At 37.1% G+C, this 17963-nt stretch overlaps 1 protein-coding gene across 7 annotated transcripts in view; it reads left to right on the top strand.

Annotated features, from left to right (window-relative positions):
* The window catches only part of POC1B (POC1 centriolar protein B), a 137129-nt gene that overhangs the window by 79877 nt on the left and 39289 nt on the right, over positions 1–17963 (top strand). For 4 of the 7 annotated variants that reach the window (XR_013993929.1, XM_081058217.1, XM_081058216.1 and 1 more), the window contains one exon: positions 15229–15447. The exons of the other annotated variants lie outside the window; for them this stretch is intronic. Coding sequence is in view for 3 of the 4 variants with exons in the window: in XM_081058217.1 (XP_080914343.1) it covers positions 15229–15447 (219 nt within the window). In the remaining variant the exon portion in view is untranslated. The remainder of the gene's footprint in view (positions 1–15228; positions 15448–17963) is intronic. 7 annotated transcript variants of the gene reach the window in all.

Raw genomic sequence — 17963 nt, 5'->3', positions numbered from 1 at the left:
GCAGCTGCAGCAGTAATCCAGATACGAGGTGAGGAGTGCCTGATGTAGAGCAGTAGCAGTCTAGGAAATGCAGGTGACTGACTGGTCTGTGAGATACTGAAGAGAAAGTCAGAAAATCCTGTTTACTGATTGGACATCGGAGGAGAGGGAGAAGTCCAGACATCTCCCAAATGTGGGGCTGCTGGGTAGATAATGGCACTGTTTACCAAGACAGGAAAGAGACAGGGCTTGGGGATGGTGCATCCAGTCCGGAAACATAGCTGTGACGATCTTAGCTTGATCCCGCAAGCCATCAGGTCCCATGGGATGATCCCTACGCTGTAGCTCTGTAGTAAATGCGGTAATGATTATGATAAAGAGATGATCGGCGTTAACCTTATCTCATTCGTCAGGAGGGATCATTAGAAGACTGTGTATGTGAATAATGCTGGTTGTTTGATAAATACTGTGACTGGAATATGAAGCAGATAAAAGTGGTTGCATTTAATGGCTGTGAGTACCACACAGGGTGTCATGGCTTCCTCTCTAAGAGCTCCCTGCTTACTCCTGTGTGTGTCTGTGTGTGTGTAGAAAAATTGTGATTCTTAACCTCTCTTTTTAAAAAGGTATGAATCTAGTTCTCATTCTCTTGGACTCATGGCATCTGTGATAAATATTTTTGAATTTTATGGCAGTATTTTAATGTTATTTCTCCTGGACCATTTCCCCCATGGTAATTGGTTTAAAAAAAGAAAAAAAACAGTCTTTATAAACACAGTCATCTTTTTATGGTCTTTGGTTTTTGGGTTTCTTTCACCAACAAAATAAGGAAGAAAAACCCACACTTTTCTACACACAAAAATGTAGGAAAGAAAAATGTAGTTTCTCTATCAAACAGTATACTGTTACCATAGTATCTTATTTTTAGTTATTTATAATTAAGTATCTGTTACTGATTTTCTACTTATAAGCTGTTCTTCCTGGAGATTTTATGCCATAATTTTTCAACTATGTCCAGTTATATAATTTTTATCAAGAGGTGAAATATTTTATGTGAGATTCATAGATTTAAATACTTATGTTAAATTGGCTTCCTATATATTATTAGGAAACCATTATTCATCCATTAAAATGTTGAGACCAGAATTTTTAAATAGATACTGGATCTTTGTCTACTCAGTACTTTTTAAAAGTATTATATACATTTTTCAGGCAGCTGCCTGAAAATAGAAAAAACTTTTTTTCGCTTTTAAAACTTCATCTGAAAATGTCTTATCGTTTGTTTTGGAGTTGTTGTACAGTGATTTTAATTTTAAATGTGTAAGCATCATATGCTTATTCATATACTAGTTAGTTAATACTTATATAGTATAACTGATTCATTTATTTATTGAACTGTCACCTGCCCTTAAATAGTTCATTATTTAATTTGAGAAATCAGACATAGATGGGAGAATTAAAACAAGACCCTTGCAATAATGAATAGAGAAATAGCTTTAATTAAAATAAATCTTATTAATTACTTTATGAGTGCCTTACACATAGGAGTTATTTAGCGTGTTTTCAGCAGTCTGAAAAAAGGTATGCTATAGATTTGCCTTCTAGAAAGATGCAATTTAGATTTTGGTGGCATGGGGGTAGAACATAATATGATGATATTGATGATAGGTAATTGAATATAAACTATAGATTAAATTCTTTACCTGCATTCTCACACAACCTTATAATATAGTACCTAATTATTTTCTCCATTTTATAGATGAGGAAAACTTAGAGAGGTCAAGTAATTTGTCCAAGGTCACATAGTTAATACAAAGAAGAAGTAGGATTAGACCCAAGTTGTATGACTTGATGTCTCCTTCATATAGCCACCAATATTATATGATAGCATAGATAACAATATGATATCACAAATAACAGAAATGCAAGGGAAAATTGATAATTGCCTTAAGAAGCAAAATTAAATTTTTATATACTTAAAAGAGCCACAAATTGCATTTACTTGGAGAAGATGAGAAAAGGCTTCATTATTTTGCAAATGCAAATTAAAGTCAACTAATATAATGTACACTGTGTCTACTGAGTTCACATAGAAAGCTTTCATTCTCTGTGTTTTGAATGATTTAAGGAATAGTAAATAGAAGAGTGGTTCTCAATACCCAGCTGTGAATATACCTTACTGTTACAATCACAGTTATCAATAATCATACTAAAATATTCACATGATGTTAGATGGTGAATAGAGCAATAAATAAATATAGTATTTGCCCTCTAAAAGATGGTCCACAAAGCTTGCCAGTTTTCTGAATGTAGCTTTGTCAAAGGATTGGTTGAATTCCTGCCTTAAGATGGCCTCTTCATAGCATTAAAACAAATGCAAAAAGGAAGCTGAAGTCTTATTCAAGTGAGCAAAGTGTGATTTAGTTTTATATGTAATTGAAAGAATTATCTCATGACTTTTTAACACACAGCTCACTTTTATTTTAATTTGGTACTTGAAAAGTTTTCAGGAGCAGAAAATTAGACCTGTAAGAAAAGTCAAGAGGTGGCATTATTTATCTCAGAAAATAAGCAAGCCCAGGAAATCATGTTCCAGATATGTATTCTCAATAATGCTTGCGATTCTTTGATAATTTGATGTTTCACAGAAATAATGAGGATGGTTATTCAAAGATGTAATTTGACTTATTGATTTGGTTGCCTTTCTGTACATTGTTATGATACCGTGGTGGTGGCGTGTTTGCTTTGGAAGCACATATACGAAAGTTGAAACGATACAGAGAACACTGGAGTGGCCTCCGTGTGAGGAAAACACGACATTTATAAGATACTGCTTGTTTTTTGGAATTCCATGTTTGTGGATAGGAAGGCCCAATGTCATAAACATGTTAGTTCTCCCCAAATAAATCTACAAATTCAATGCAATTCCAGTAAACAGCCCAGTAAAATTTTCAATCAAACCTAAAGAGTTGTTTTTAAAGTTTATGTGGAAGAGCAAAGGGCCAAACATAGCCAGAACCATTTCGAAGAAATTTGAAGGTTGGGGACTTATTAACTTGAAGTGTGATAGTGTTATAAGGAGAGACAGAGAGTTTACCGTGGAGGGCACATAAACACATCCACACAAACAGATGGTGGGTATGTGGAAGGCCTGGCTTTGCAACCCCATGAAGGTGGATTAGTCACTCAATGGACTTTTCAATAAATGTTGCTGTAATAGCCAGCTATACGGGAAAGAATAAAATTGTGTTCTTACTTTTAACCACAAACAAAATCAATATCAAATGGGTTAAAGGCTTAAATGAGAAAAACAATACTTAAAACATTTTAGAAGAAAACAGAAGAATATATTTAGGCATTCTGGGTAGACAAGGATTGCTTAAACAAAGTATGAAATGTGCAAATTATAAAGGAAAAATTTAATAAATTTCACTACATGTAAAACAAAAACTTGTGTAAATAAAAATAAAAGTGAAGACAAACCATATAGTCAGAGATGTATTACGAAGTAATGGTATCCAGAATATATAAAGTACTCTTAAATATAAATTAGAAAAAAGAGAAGTAGACTAATTAAAAAGTGGACAAAAAAAAGTGGACAAAAGACTGATCAATATACATGTAAAATATGCTCAAGCTACCAGGAATCAAGGAAATGCACAATGAAATGAAAACCATGAAATACCATTTCCTGTCCATAACTTTGTTAAAAATTTAAAATGTCTAACAGTCAAATATTGTTGAGTTTGTAGAAAAAAAGGGAAAGTTTCTTCTACTCATAGAAGAATAAGTTGATATTAGCATTTTGGACAATATCTGGTAAAACTGTGACTTAACTATTCCACTCTAGAGAAACTCTCATACTTGCATACAGGAGACATTTCTAAGCATGCTTACTGTAGCATTCAATACTAGCGAACAGTAGAAAGGATACATACATTGTGGAATAGTCAATAATCAATATCTGGCAGCGAAAATAAATGAACTAGACTTACCTTCATCACCATAGACAAGTCTAAAAATGTTGATTAACAGAAAATACCAGAAGGACCTAATATAGTATTATTTTATGTGAAGTTCTAAAACATTCAAAAACAATACTGTTGTTTAGGGATGTCTACATGTGTGGTAAAAGCAAAGGGACATAGATTGGAATGATGGGCACCATATTCGAGATGGTGGTATCATTTACGAGGGAAAGGTTGGGAGGTGGATCAGAAAAGGGTACACTTTATATCTTAAGGTGGGGGAGGGGGTTGCTTTATTATTTTTTATACCTTTTCATTGAATTTTTGAAAGTATAGTTGAAACTTAAATCAGTTGTTATTAGATAAAAAGAGAAGGATTACTGATTCATTCAAAATTGCTAGTATTACAGTGAGGTTGCATTTCTTATTCACTCATGTTATTAATTTTACTTGATTGCTGTTGTGCATGCAAAGGGGCAGCTTTCTGAAAGGTGAACAGATGGCTTTTTTTGAGACATGATGGGTGACACTGAACTAAATATGGTTTCAAAGTCAAATTTCCATTTTTTTCCAAGATGTAATACTTACTTGAATATAAAATATCATCTTACTCTGTAGCCAAGAATTCACAAAAGCAGTAATGGCTACTTATTTTCCCTTTTGAGTTTACAGGAAGTTTTATTGGTGTTATATTTGTCTAGAATATGGGGAAAAACATATACCATATACAGTGTTTCCAAGAAAATAAGACCTAGCTGCACCATCAGCTCTAATGCATCTTTTTAGAGCAAAAATTAATATAAGACCCAGTATTATATTGTAATATTATATTATACTATACTGTGCTATATTATATTATATTATATTATATTATATTATATTATATTAGACCCAGTATTATATTATACCTATCTTATTTTTATATGATATTAAAATAAGACCTGGTCTTATATTAATTTTTGCTCCAAAAGACACATTAAAGCTAATGGTCCAGCTAGGTCTTATTTTCGGGGAAACACGGTACCTATAGCATTTTACTTTAATTTTAATACAGAAGAGAGAGTGCTAATTTTATTTCTCTGACTACCCGCTCTCTGTTCTCCCGCCCCCCATTAATTCTGGTCAGTACTTTATCATTACGACTTGTCTGGTGCTATGCACTATTCTGGACTCAGCATAGGGCATCAGGAGACAGATCTTTCTTTAAGGAATTCATAGTTTATGTTTGCCTAATCATGTAAGAAGTGTAACACAGACGAAAATTTTTGTAAAGATTTTATTTGATCTTGTTATATCCTACCTACCCATTCGTGGCTTCAAAATTAATAAGCTTCTATAGAGATGAGCATAAAGGTGAAAGACAAACACAGACAGTAGATTTGTGACCTCAGCTGTCTTTTCCAAGGGACTGAATTAATCATTCAGATAGTCTAGTTGATAGCTGCACAGGGGTGTGTTTTTCAAGTCTTTGACGAAAATTAAACTTCCAATTTGGTTTGAAGAAGAAAAATCAAAGCTCTCTGTAAAACCTTATCCCTAAAGCTGGAAAGCTCTCTCTTTGCGAGAAAGATGCATGGTTTCTCCCAGGGGACAAACAGAAGGCTTTCTCAGCTCAATGAGTTTAGTTTGGGAGACACAGATTTCACGTGACATTGTCTGTTTTTTATCCTCAAAAACTTAAAATCAATCAGTCTTGATAGGGTGGGTGTGTTCTTACAAGGATACACAATACACTGTGAAGACATGGAAGATAGAAGAGAAGTGCTTCTCCCCTTCAGGATCAGCAGTCCTTCGTTCCTAAGGATTTTAGATACTGAAAACGAGTCCTTTGTTGTGGTCCTGTCACAGCCCCATATGGGTGACTCCATGGCTCATTTTTCTGTTTCCCTGATTGGCCCATCCACTTCCTATTTAACACTGGCTTTTGATCTCAAGGAAAAACCCAAAGGTTGAGCGACACTCTGAGTCACTTCAGAAAGACAGCCAGCCCTGGTCAGGATTCTCAGATGAACTCAGTGACTGTCTGACTCCCTGGTGCTGATGGTAAGCTCAGTGTAAAGACTCCCACTTTTTGGTCACCACTTCCTCTAGTCCTCCAATTTTCATCAACCCTGAAAGGCTTCCAAGGCACTGAGCTTCCTGCCTTCTCACTGCTCACCTGCTGTGTCTGCGGCTGAGATTCTCTAGTCCCTCTCTAGCCCCTTTCTCCCACTTGTTGTACTCACCAAAAAACCCCTTCAACCTGCTAAAATCTATTTCTGTGCCTACTGTGCCCTACGCCCAGCAACTGGACAGCCCGCTGACTGATCTCACCTTAGATTTGTTTACACAAAGCTCCAGCTCATGCTTCTCAGCCAGCCCCCTGCCCGAGTAGTTAGGGCCTCCCTTTCCTGCGACATCGGTGCTCTCCTCCTACTCAGTCGTGCGCATCAGCACACGTGTAATGTGTTTTCCGTTGTTAAAAAGTAAAACTTCATTTGCCTCTTCATCCCTTTCCAGCTCTTCTATTTGCTCTGCTCCCCTTTATAGCAAAACTCCCCAAAAGAATTGCTATAGTCAGACTTTTTCCCCACATTCCACTTCTCTGAATCCACTGCAGCTAAGTTTTTGTCCCCTCCATTCCACTCGTATCCAGGTCGCAGTGACTCGTCTAAATCAGGTCCTCTAAGCACTTGGTCCCGGGGCTTACTCCCTCCTGAAAGTCATCCGCACTGACCTTTGGGCCACTGTCCCTCCTATTTCACTAGCCACTAGTCGCCTGTCCTGCTCCTTTTCTCCCTGCCTTCTAAAGTCTTTGCAACCCTTCTCTCGTTTGACTTCTCCCTGAGTGGTCATAGACCCATGGTTGTAAATATTTATATGCCAAGCACCCAACGCCCAGGGAACAGAAGCTCCTACACTTGTACCTCTTCATCTGGGTCTTCATCTTTTATAAAAATGTGTGTGTGTGTGTGTGTGTGTGTGTGTGTGTGTGTGTGTGTGTGTATACACCATATATATATATATATATATTCTGATAACTCTCCACAACCTCACCACGGAAATCTAGAATCATATATTTCCAATTGCCTTCATGGCTTTTCCCCTGGAAGTCTAATAGGCATCTCAAACTTAACATGCCCCAAACTTATTCTCCACCTTCCACATTAAAAAATGCGTTATCAGTGGAGCTACCTCATAACGTAACACCTTACCCAGCTTTGTTTTTCTTCATAACCCTTGTCATTACCTGGCATTCCATTACATATCTCTATATATTTATTTTTCTCCTTCATCCACTGGACTATACCATGTCAACAGGATTTCTTTTATTTATTTGTTCCTTATAGTAGGCAAACTAATGGTCCCATAAACATGTCTATGTCCTCATCCCCAGAATCTGTGAATATGTTTCCTTACATGGCAAAAGATACTTTGCAAATGTGGTTAAATTAAGGATCTTGAACAGGGGAGATTATCTTGGATTATCCAGGTGGGCCCAATGCAATCACGGGGTGCTTATAAGGGAAAAGGTAATAGAGGAGATAGGACAACGGAAGCAGAGATTGGAGTGATGGGGCCATGCGTGAGCCACAGAATATCGACAGCCTCACGAAGCAAGGAACAGATTCCCTCCTAGAGCCTCCAGAAGGACCACGGCTCTGTCAGCACCTTAATTTTAGCCCCGTAAAACCTCTATTTTGAACTTCTGACCTCCAGAACTTTATGATAATAAATTGGGTTGTTTGAAGCCACTAGACTTATAATTTGTTACAGCAGCAGTTGGAAACTAATACACTTCTGAACCTAAAATTTTCCTGGCATGTGGGAGCTACGTAAAATAATTTTGTTTCAATGAATGGTATGTCTTCATTATTTTAGATCCTATATAGAGATTGAAGTTTGAAGTTTCTGATTCCTATTTTAAATGTTACTATTGAAAATAAATGATCCTTTCTTTCTTTGAAAAGTAAGATTTGCTTTTATTTTTGTCCAGGCAAAAGATATTTTTTTGTTATCCTAGTCTATTTCAGGCATACATTTTATAAGTCTGTGTGTGTGTGTAGTGATTTAAAAATCTCAGAATGTCAGGAATGGAAAGGACTAAAGGGCATTCAGTTGAATTTCCTGATCTAATGTTTGTGTATTTCTCACAATATCCCTGACAAGTGACCATCCCAAGTCTATTTTAGAACCTTCGATGATGGGAAACTCTCTTTAGCTGGAGGGGTCAAGACCACTTCTGGATAGACTTTTCTGACTTTTGTCCGTTTTGTTCTCCACTTACGGAATTAAATTAAGACTAAAAATGTTAGTTATAAGCCAAAACTGACTTATTTTAACCCATTATTTACAGATATATCTGAAGTTTAAGTCATTGCTTATCTTTACATGTGAAATGCCTACTTTTGCATTCACATTTGTCAGAAAGTCCTCATGCTTTTCTATCAGAAACCATCAAATATGCTTTTGGGGGATAAAAATAAAGAAGTTATTTACAGTTAAGTGATAAACACTTGCTTTGCTCCCTTATTATATCTCTAAGGAAGCATTTAAGACAGTAATTTTTAGTAGAAAATGGTATTGGTTTCACCTTGGATTTATTCTTCTCTCCAAATACTGTCAAATTATTAATACTTGTATTTTGTGAATGACTCAGCCGATGTAGGACAGTCAGCTGAAGTTAGTTCAGCAAATGTGGAGCCCTGTCTGTGTCTCATGAACTATGTTTTGATTTAAAAAAATGATAAAGTTATGGCTCGTGCCCTATAAGAGAGCATCCCTTATAATCTAGTAGGGAATGTAGACATGTGAACAAGGAGTGACAAATACCCTACTGATAGCACGAGGACTTCTGAGAGTGCAGTGGCACGGCGATGAGTTCTGACTTGCCAGCCCAGATGGTGGGTGGGTGAGGAGGGCAGGGGCAGGGGGAGAGAAGAGGAGAGGAAGAAAGGCAGTAAATATAATGTATGAAGTCTCGTATGTAATTGAGCACCACAGTATCTCTAGTCTTCCATTGTTAATTATATAAATAATAACAGTTTAGATGTGTGGACCTTGTACGGTTACTTTCCTAATTAAAATCTGCTTTCAAATGCCACAGTTTTTACTTCCTATTGATGCATTGAAAGAATCCATCCTCTAATGTAAGTGACATATGAAAAATTATGCATAAAAATTAACTATGGCAGTTAAATAACTGTTAAGAGTCATTTGTGCCCAGAATGTGACAGGTTTTTATCTATTCAGATGGAAAGGGAAGCCTTTTAACCTGTAGATATAAGGATTTCTCAGCCCCTCAGATTCATTCCTGCACTCGGTGAAGCTGCATTGCCCATCTTTGAGATGGGAACGGTGGGTGACCCGAGGAGAACTGAAAGGTAGTGTTTGCCTGTCATCCTTTTGGATGAAGTAGATGCCTGGAGAACGTGTGAGCTCCCTGAAGGAAAGGACCATACCTAATTTTTTTTGCTGTAGCTCTTTTTTTTTTTTTTTGCTGTAGCTCTAATATCTACCAGAGGAGGCCTTTGTTTGCTGAATAAATCAATGAATGAATGATTGTGACCCCACTGTACTTTGAATATCGGCAATGAAATTGATGGATAAGAGAACATAGTGTGGTTTCTTCCTTTAATGGACTAAAGAAGCATTTGTTCTTTGTCACAATCTCTCAGTCATTTGTCTGCTTGTGTTTCCTGTTCATCCTGCAGTTCAGTCATGTGCCAGACTCTGCTCTGCCTTAATTCTCTACCAACAGAGAGTCCGCATTCTTCTCACATTTCGCACCAGTAAATGCTTCGGGCAATGTTGGTACTCAGTAAGCATTCGCCCCCAAAATGAATATTAGCAGCTTGGAAATAGGAGAGGACCTCGCTGTACTGGGAGCTGCGGGTACCACAGCCTCAGTTGCTGGACTCCTGATAGCCAAGAATATTAAACATAGATTTTCCCTTTTTGGTTTTGTTTTGTTTTAGGAATGAGTGCATTGAAACTTCCCCCAAGCTCTGCGTCTCACTCTTTCCCTGTACATTCAGGATGCAAAGGCCAGGCTGGTTGGTGGGAAAGAATCTCCTAATGTCTAGATTCCAATACCTTTGAGAGACAGAAAGACTAATGTGTCATTGGCTGCTGTTGTGGGATGGAGACCTTGTAACTTTTCCTCTCTCTGCCCATACCCTGGCCCCTTTTGTATTTGTCTCTATATGTCATAAAATAGTAATGTATTTGTTGATGATTCCAAACAAGAAAAGTGCTATTAAGGCATATTGAAACTTTTACTGCATAGATTATCACCTTAAATCTTTTCATTGCCCATTTTTCTATTGCCCTTTCTTCACTAACCACCCTGGTGCAAACCCCCAGAGTGCGATAACTGATTTGTTAATTAGGCTAAAGTCTTTTCCCATGAATGGTTAGAGCTGCAATACAGTGATATTTGCAGCCATGCGTCCATACTTTAGTATGTTGTGCTCCATATAAACAAGACTGTCTTGGTTCTAGAGTTTGGTTTTCACATGTGGGAACGGTACTAAAATCTGCATATAAGTGGTTACCATATTCAAAACTATTCAAGTTCCTGCTAAGTCCCAGGATACAGTGGTGAGAATAATGAGCATTAGCACAGTCTTGTGTGGGAGGCAGACCAGACGAGGAACAAATATATAAACACAAGCTCTGATCAGTTGTGGAGGAAAACATTAGGAGGCCATGTGAGAAAATGACAAGTTCAACTTCAGTGGAGTGGTCAGACTCCATTTCTGAAGACGTGACAGTTAAGCTGAAGTTCAGAGATCAAAAAGGATTCAGTCACACTCTGAGGGCAGAGAAGGCCCTTGCAGACACAGCAGAAACAATGTGGAAAAATTACAAGTCTGTCCTTTGACTAGGAATTATTTGTTTGGGGTGGGATAACTGGCTGGCCGTCTATACGATGTCTGCAGTCAGTGAGGTGGCTTCCCAGGATCAGGAATGCAGACTCTGATAGTGAGACAGGACTTCTTGGTGAATCCTTCGTATATTCCATATGCATCTAAAAACTGCTTTCATTTCCGTGTTTGCCACTAGCCGGTAGCTGGGGACCCAGGTGGATAGTGCTGTTTTATTTTCCCAGTTCCTTAATTCAGAGCATGAATAGGTAGGTAGGTCCTAGATGCTTCAGGGTCCGTCTAATGAGAAGCCTCTCACATCCTTCATGGTAACTTGTTCTTTCATGATCTGTGATTGATGGAATTTTGCTTCTGAACATTTTAAGGACAATTTTAACGGTTCTTTCTCACATGGAGTTGAGTAGTTCAAAGTGATAGTAATGAAATCATTTTGGGGGTATGGATTTTAATGAGTGCTCCATACTTCAAAAAGCCATTCTCCAATATTTTAGGTTCACGCTCTCACACTGTCAGGCATATCACAAACGCGAAAAATGTGGAGACACAGAGCATAACTGCTCAGAGACCGGGATGGTTTTCAGAGCTAAATGTAGCCTGCTAGACGTTAAAGGCAAAAGTATAGGGTCATAAATCTCTGAGGGAGAAAAGTAGAAAAGACAAGTTACCAAGTGACTGAGGGCACCAGAACCTGACCCTCAGGGCAGCAGGGTCTGGGGTCGCGCCGCGCACTGTGGGGTCCCCACACAGTGGGTCCCGGGAGTATCTGCCGAGTGAGCAAATGAAAAGACCCTAAGCAAATGAAAAGACTCCTACGTGGCTAAGAAAGAACACTAAGATATATCATGTATCTATTTTAAAAATAAACTTGAATTGTGAATGGTGGATTTTAAGTTTGTTTTTATTATTTTCAGCAAATGGTGAATTCGTAAGATTATGATGGGCAGAAAGTTGAAAGGTTTTATCTTCCTAAAACATGGTTGAGGGGATTGGGGGAACAATACCCAGAGTACTTGGGCATCTCATAAACATACGGCTGGCTATGTTTCCTGTGTCTTTCCCACCGTGTGGACTTGGATAAGTGATTTAATGTTTCTGTATTTCTGTGCCTTCATTTATAAAATGGAAATAATAGTAGAACCTACCTGATAGGCTCATGGTGAGAATGAAACCATTTAAAATGTGTAAAGCCATTGAAACTGTGCCAATCTCATAGTAAGCTCTGTATGTGCTAATTGTCACTGTCGTTTTCACCCTCTTCTCCTTCTCATCACCATCATTAGAAGTATACTTTCCATGTTTGAGGTAACTGTCAGGAACTTTCACATCCCAAGTGATAACCAGAAATGAAAAATTGACTACAGTCTTTAAAAACACAAACTTCTGTGATGCATGTGTTTGGATTTTTGTTTGTTTCCTTAACAGCTTTAATGAGATATAATTCACACACTATCAAATTCACTCTTTTAAAGTGTGCAATTCAGGTTTTTTAAGTATATTCACAAAATTGTGTAACCATCATCATTATCTCATTTAGAATATTTCATCTCTCCAAAAAGAATTTTGGAACATTTTCATCACCCACATACCCATTACCAATCTCTCCCCATTCTTCCGTCTTCCCAGCCTCTGGCAACCACTAATCTGTCTCTATTCATACATTTGTCTATCCTGACCATATCATATATATATATGGAAACATACTATATGTGGCCTTTGTGTATGGCTTCTGTAACTTAGCCTAATGTTTTCAGGATTCATCCATGTTGTAGCCTGCATGTATCAGTACTTCATGCCTTTTTGTGAGTAAATAATATCTCCTGTAAGGATAGAACACATTTTGTTTGCCCTTTCATTACCACAGTATTTGGATGAATATGGATTGTTTCCATATCCATGGCTATTATGAATAATACTGCTATGACATTCTTGTACAAGTTCTGTGTGAATGTATGTTTTCATTTCTCTTGGGTATATACTGAGGAGTGGAATTGCTGGGTCATCTGGTAATTCTATGTTTAACAATTTGAGAAACTACCAAACTGCACCATTTTACAATCCCACCAGGAATATATTAGGGTTCCAATTTCTCTACCTCTTTGCCAACAGTTATGTTCTGCCCTTTTAATTTTATTCATCCTGGTGTGTATAAGTGGTATCTCACTGTGATTTTGATTTGTTTTTCCCTACTGATGTTGATCATCTTTCAGGTGCTTATTGGACATTTGTGTAACTTCTTTAGAGAAATGTGTATTTAAATCCTTTGGCCATTTTTTTTAATTGGGTTATTTGTCTTTGTAGCTTTGAGTTTTGAGAGCTCTTTATATGTTCTTCATACAAGTATCATAAAATATATGATTTGCAAATATTTTCTCCCATTCCGTGGGTTTCCCCGCTACTTTCTTGTTGATATCATGTGAAGCACAAAAGTTTTTAATTTTGATAACATCCAATTTATTTATTTTGTCATTTGTGCTTTTGGTATAGTATCTAAGAAGTTTCTGTCTAATCCAAAATCAGGAAAATTTACTATGTTTTCTTCTAAGAGTTTTATACTTTGTTTTTTTCCTTATATTTAAGTCTCTAATCCATTTTGAGTTAACTTTTTATATGGTGTGAGGTAGGGACTCAAATCCATTCTTTTGAAGTAAGATATCCAGTTTTCCTGTCACCATTTGTTGGAAAGAGGATGCTTTGCCCATTAAATTGTTTTGGCAACTTTGCCAAAAAAATCAAATGATCATTAATGGAAGGATTTATTTCTGGACTCTCAATTCTATTCTGTTGATCTATATGTCTATCTTTATGCCAGTGACACATTTTCTTGACTACTGTAGTTTTATAGTAAATTTTGAAATTGGGAAGTGTGAGTTCTCTGTCTTCATTCTTCAATATTATTTTGGCTATTCTGGGTTGCTTGATTTTCATCTTGAGTTTTAAGATCAGTTTGTCTATTTCTGGAAAAAGGCAGCTGAGATTTTATAGTAATTAAACTGAATCTGTATATATTAATTTGGGGAGTATTGTCATCCTAATAATATTGTCTTCTGGTCCATTAACATGGAACATGAGATGTCTTTCCAATTATTTAGATCTTCTTTAATTTCTTTCAGTGATGGTTTGTAGTTTTCAGTGTACAAGTCTTGCACTTCTTTTGTTAAATTTATTTCTAAGTATTTGATTCTTTATGATGTTATTGTAAATGGAGTTGTTTTCTTAATTTTACTTTCAAATTGTTCACTACCCTATATTTAGAGGTTTTTTGTTTTTGTTTTTTTAAATTTTATTGTGGTAAAATATACATAACTTAACCATTTTAATCATTTTTAAGTGTACAATTCACTGGCATTAAGTAAGTATTCACAGTGTTTTGTTACCATTCCCACTATCTATTTTGAGAGCTTTTTCATCACTCCAAACAGAAACTTTGTACCCATTAAGCAATAGGTTCACATCTCTGCATTCCTCTCCCCGCAGCCATAGTAACCTCTAATGTACTTTCTGTCTCTCTGAATTTGCCTGTTCTGGGTAGAATCATACAGTATTTTCTCTTGTGTCTAGCTTACTTCACTCAGAATAATGTTTCAGGGTCCATCTATGTTGTAGCATGTATCCGAATTCCATTCATTTTTATGGCTAAGTGGTACTTCATTGTCTGTATATACCACATTTTGTTTATACATTTATCTGTTGATGGATATTGGATTGTTTCCATGTTTTGCAACTTTGGTTAATGTTGCTATTAATCTTGCTGTACAAGTATCTGTTCAAGTCCTTGCTTTCAGTTATTTTTGGATATTTACTTAGGAGTAGAATTGCTAGATCATATGGTAATTCTATGTGTAACTTTGAGGCACAGTGAAACTGTTTCTACAGGAGTTGTAGCATTTTATATTCCTACAAGCAATGCATGAGGGTTCCAATTTCTCTGCATCCTCACCAACACTTGTTATTGTCTATTTTTTTAAAACAGTAGTCATTTTAATGGATGTCATATTTTTTTTAGATTAAGACTTAGAGTACATCTAACAATCTTTTTGATGGTACAACAGTTAATCCCTTAGACAGATATAAACCAAGTGTATCACATTGAAAAAAAATCACACACAATGGGATTTATAGATGATGTAATACAGAATTGTACACCTGAAATCTATGTAATTTCACTAACAATTGTCACCCCAATAAATTTAAAAAAAAAAAGGAAAAAGGAAAAAAAATCAAGGAAAATGGTGCATTTTTTTCTATTTATTGTGAGCTTTATTTTCTTATAATTGTAACTTCCATACTTTGCTGTAGTTGAGGATAAACAATTAAATGAAAGCTGGGCTTTTAGAATATAGAAAACGTATATATAAAATATTATTTTAAAGTTTGGAAAATATAACGCTTCCTGTCTTTTCTGTGATGTGAAGACGACGGAAACTGTTGTTAGAACTCTACCAGAAAAGGGGGAAGAGATGTGTGGATATTTCTCGTATCCTTCTTTAATGTCATCAGAATGTTTGCCAACAACCTTGAAGAAGAAAGCAGAAGACATGAGTGACCTCCCTTCTGAGGGTCACAGAAGCATACCACTCGCTGTGACTGATGCGTTAGAGCACATTATGGAGCAGCTCCATGTGCTGACACAGGTGGGTTGGCATGCTTTGCACTTGGGGGTAAGATGTACCAAACAGTCCCGGTTATAGCAGCTTGCAGAACTAGCAGAGCAGGGGAAGAAATTGGCTTGCTTAGAAAGACAAGCTCAAGGCATATGCTCTGCTGAGCTGCTCTAGCAAGATCTTGTGGCGGTAAGGCCAGAGCCTATGCACACATATGACATGTGTACACACACACACACACACACACACACACACACACACACACACGGCTACATCTGGCATCCGGGAGCCAGAAGGGAGCAGTAGAGACTGACACACAGTGGTGACGCTCCCCACTATAAGTATATTTGATCCTGGGCAGTGATGTTTTACCTTAAGAATTTTTGATGTATTGTGCTCAGATTAGGACATTATTAAAGACGGATTTAGGGCCGTAAGAAAAGTGCATTGGGATTATCAATTTCTGGTTAGAATGAAATAGTGGCTGTGTTTACAGTTCTTCACTCTGAAGATAGTCTCACTATATAAATTCCTTCGTTGTAAAGCTTCTTACATCATGTTGTGTCCTCCTGGAACTGATGGGTTTTGCATTCCCATCTTAAAATATTACCCAGGCCTTTGATGCCAGTTTAGCTTTGCAAAGAAGGAATACCATGGATATTAATATGCTTCCAACTGTTAGTCAGGAGATGCAGATGTCACTGAAGTGCAGTGGTGTGTTGAAATGGATACACCGAAGGCCTGTCTTCCATCTCTGCTGATTCAGTGTTTCCTCTGAAAGTCTTCTGTTGTTCCTCTTTGATACACAGACTGAGGACACCAGTATTCGTCAGCCCAGACAGCGTCACAAGTTAAGCAGACAGGCCACAATGGGATCATGGGAGATATCAATCACTTTTCCAGAACAGATATTTCAAGTTGCAATAGCTCGTGCATAGAAATCTTTTACTTCTTTTCTCCACCTTGGCTATGCATTATAATCACCTGGACAGTTCAAAAGCACACAAATGTCCAGTTCTCCTCCCCAGAGGATTCATTTACATTGCTCTGGGTAAGACCCTGGCATCCGTCTTTCACGCAGCCCATATGATTGTTTCATAGCCAGGGTTTAGAGCCACTAAATGCAGGGTAAAATTACTCAGCTTTATGCTAAGTGTAGTCTTGCTTGGCTTGTTCCCCATGTTGCCATGACCTGCTCCCCTGGTGCTTTCAGTGTCGGGTGCTCGTAAGCCTCTCCCAAGTGAATCTTTTCTTTCTCCACACTTTCAGCTTCATGACCCATTTCTCCTTCTTTTTACCTGATTCAAGAACAAATGAGGGGGCGGCTGGTTAGCTCAGTTGGTTAGAACACTGTGCTCTTAACAACAAGGTTGCCGACTTGATCCCCACATGGGCCACTGTGAGCCGCACCCTCCACAACTAGATTTGAAACAACTACTTGACTTGGAGCTGATGGGTCTTGGACAAACACACTTAAAAAAAAGTTTAAAAAACAAAGAAAGAATAAATGATTCACTTTATGCTTTATTGAACACCTCTATGATTTTTTATCTGTAATTTTGAAGAGCTGGCTTTCTTTTACATTTGAACGAGGTTGAAAGCTGACACAGCACACATGCAAGATGGGAACAGCAAACTATGGGCTAGTAGCAAGTAAAGTAAACATGTTCTCATTCGCTTAATTACAGATGACTGGGCCTCTAATGCAGCTGCTGTGTTTAAAACTATCTATACTGAACTGTAATTAGAAATAAATTAAAATAAAACTATGTTTTAGATGGTAGCTAACAGGAGTTATCCAATGTTAAAGGTGTTGATGATACATGTATCAACAGCCCTTTAGCATGTGGAATTGTGATAATTCATGTTTCTTAAAGTATTGGCAAAATGCTTGACCCGTAGTAGGCATTCAAGAAATGATAGACGATATTACCAGCATCACTATTTTTAATTAGTCATAATCCATAGTATGGTATATGAAAACAAAAATACTAAATAATGATATTTTTTAAAAAGTTTGTTACCTTCAGAGGATGATAGGGCATCAATTCATGACCTTGGAACTTGTTGACTAAAATAACCAAACATTTATCCTGCCTTTCCTCTATGAACTCTATCACTAGGTAACCAAATATTAGATGAAGGAAGTGTCTCTTATTCATAAATTATTTCAACTAATAAATTTTAAACGATGGCATTAGATGATGGCAATGATGGCATTTGCAATCCTCAAGAATTAATAGATCTTGGCATTGCATAGTTCCGCACATCATGAAAAGAGAAATGACCAAACCTTAGTAATGTGTTTTCTAATGAAAGGATAGACCGCCACTTACAGCCTTACCAAGGGATCTAACGTAAATCTTAGCAAGCCTTTGAATCCAGCTGTGAGTTGACAGAAAATGAGGAGGGTGGGAGAACAGATTGCACTGTACCCTGAGTGCACCATTCCTAACATCCAGACTGGTGGAAACCTTACAGGTCAAATGGTCTGAGCCTGTTGACAAATTGTAAAGAAAAGAAAGGGAAGAGATAGGAGAGAGACT

This window comes from Rhinolophus hipposideros (genome assembly GCF_964194185.1).
Source record: "Rhinolophus hipposideros genome assembly, chromosome: 9".
In the NCBI taxonomy this organism is placed as follows: domain Eukaryota; kingdom Metazoa; phylum Chordata; class Mammalia; order Chiroptera; family Rhinolophidae; genus Rhinolophus; species Rhinolophus hipposideros.
The sequence above is the reverse complement of the archived record's forward strand: the minus strand, read 5'-3'. Positions and strand labels throughout refer to the sequence as shown.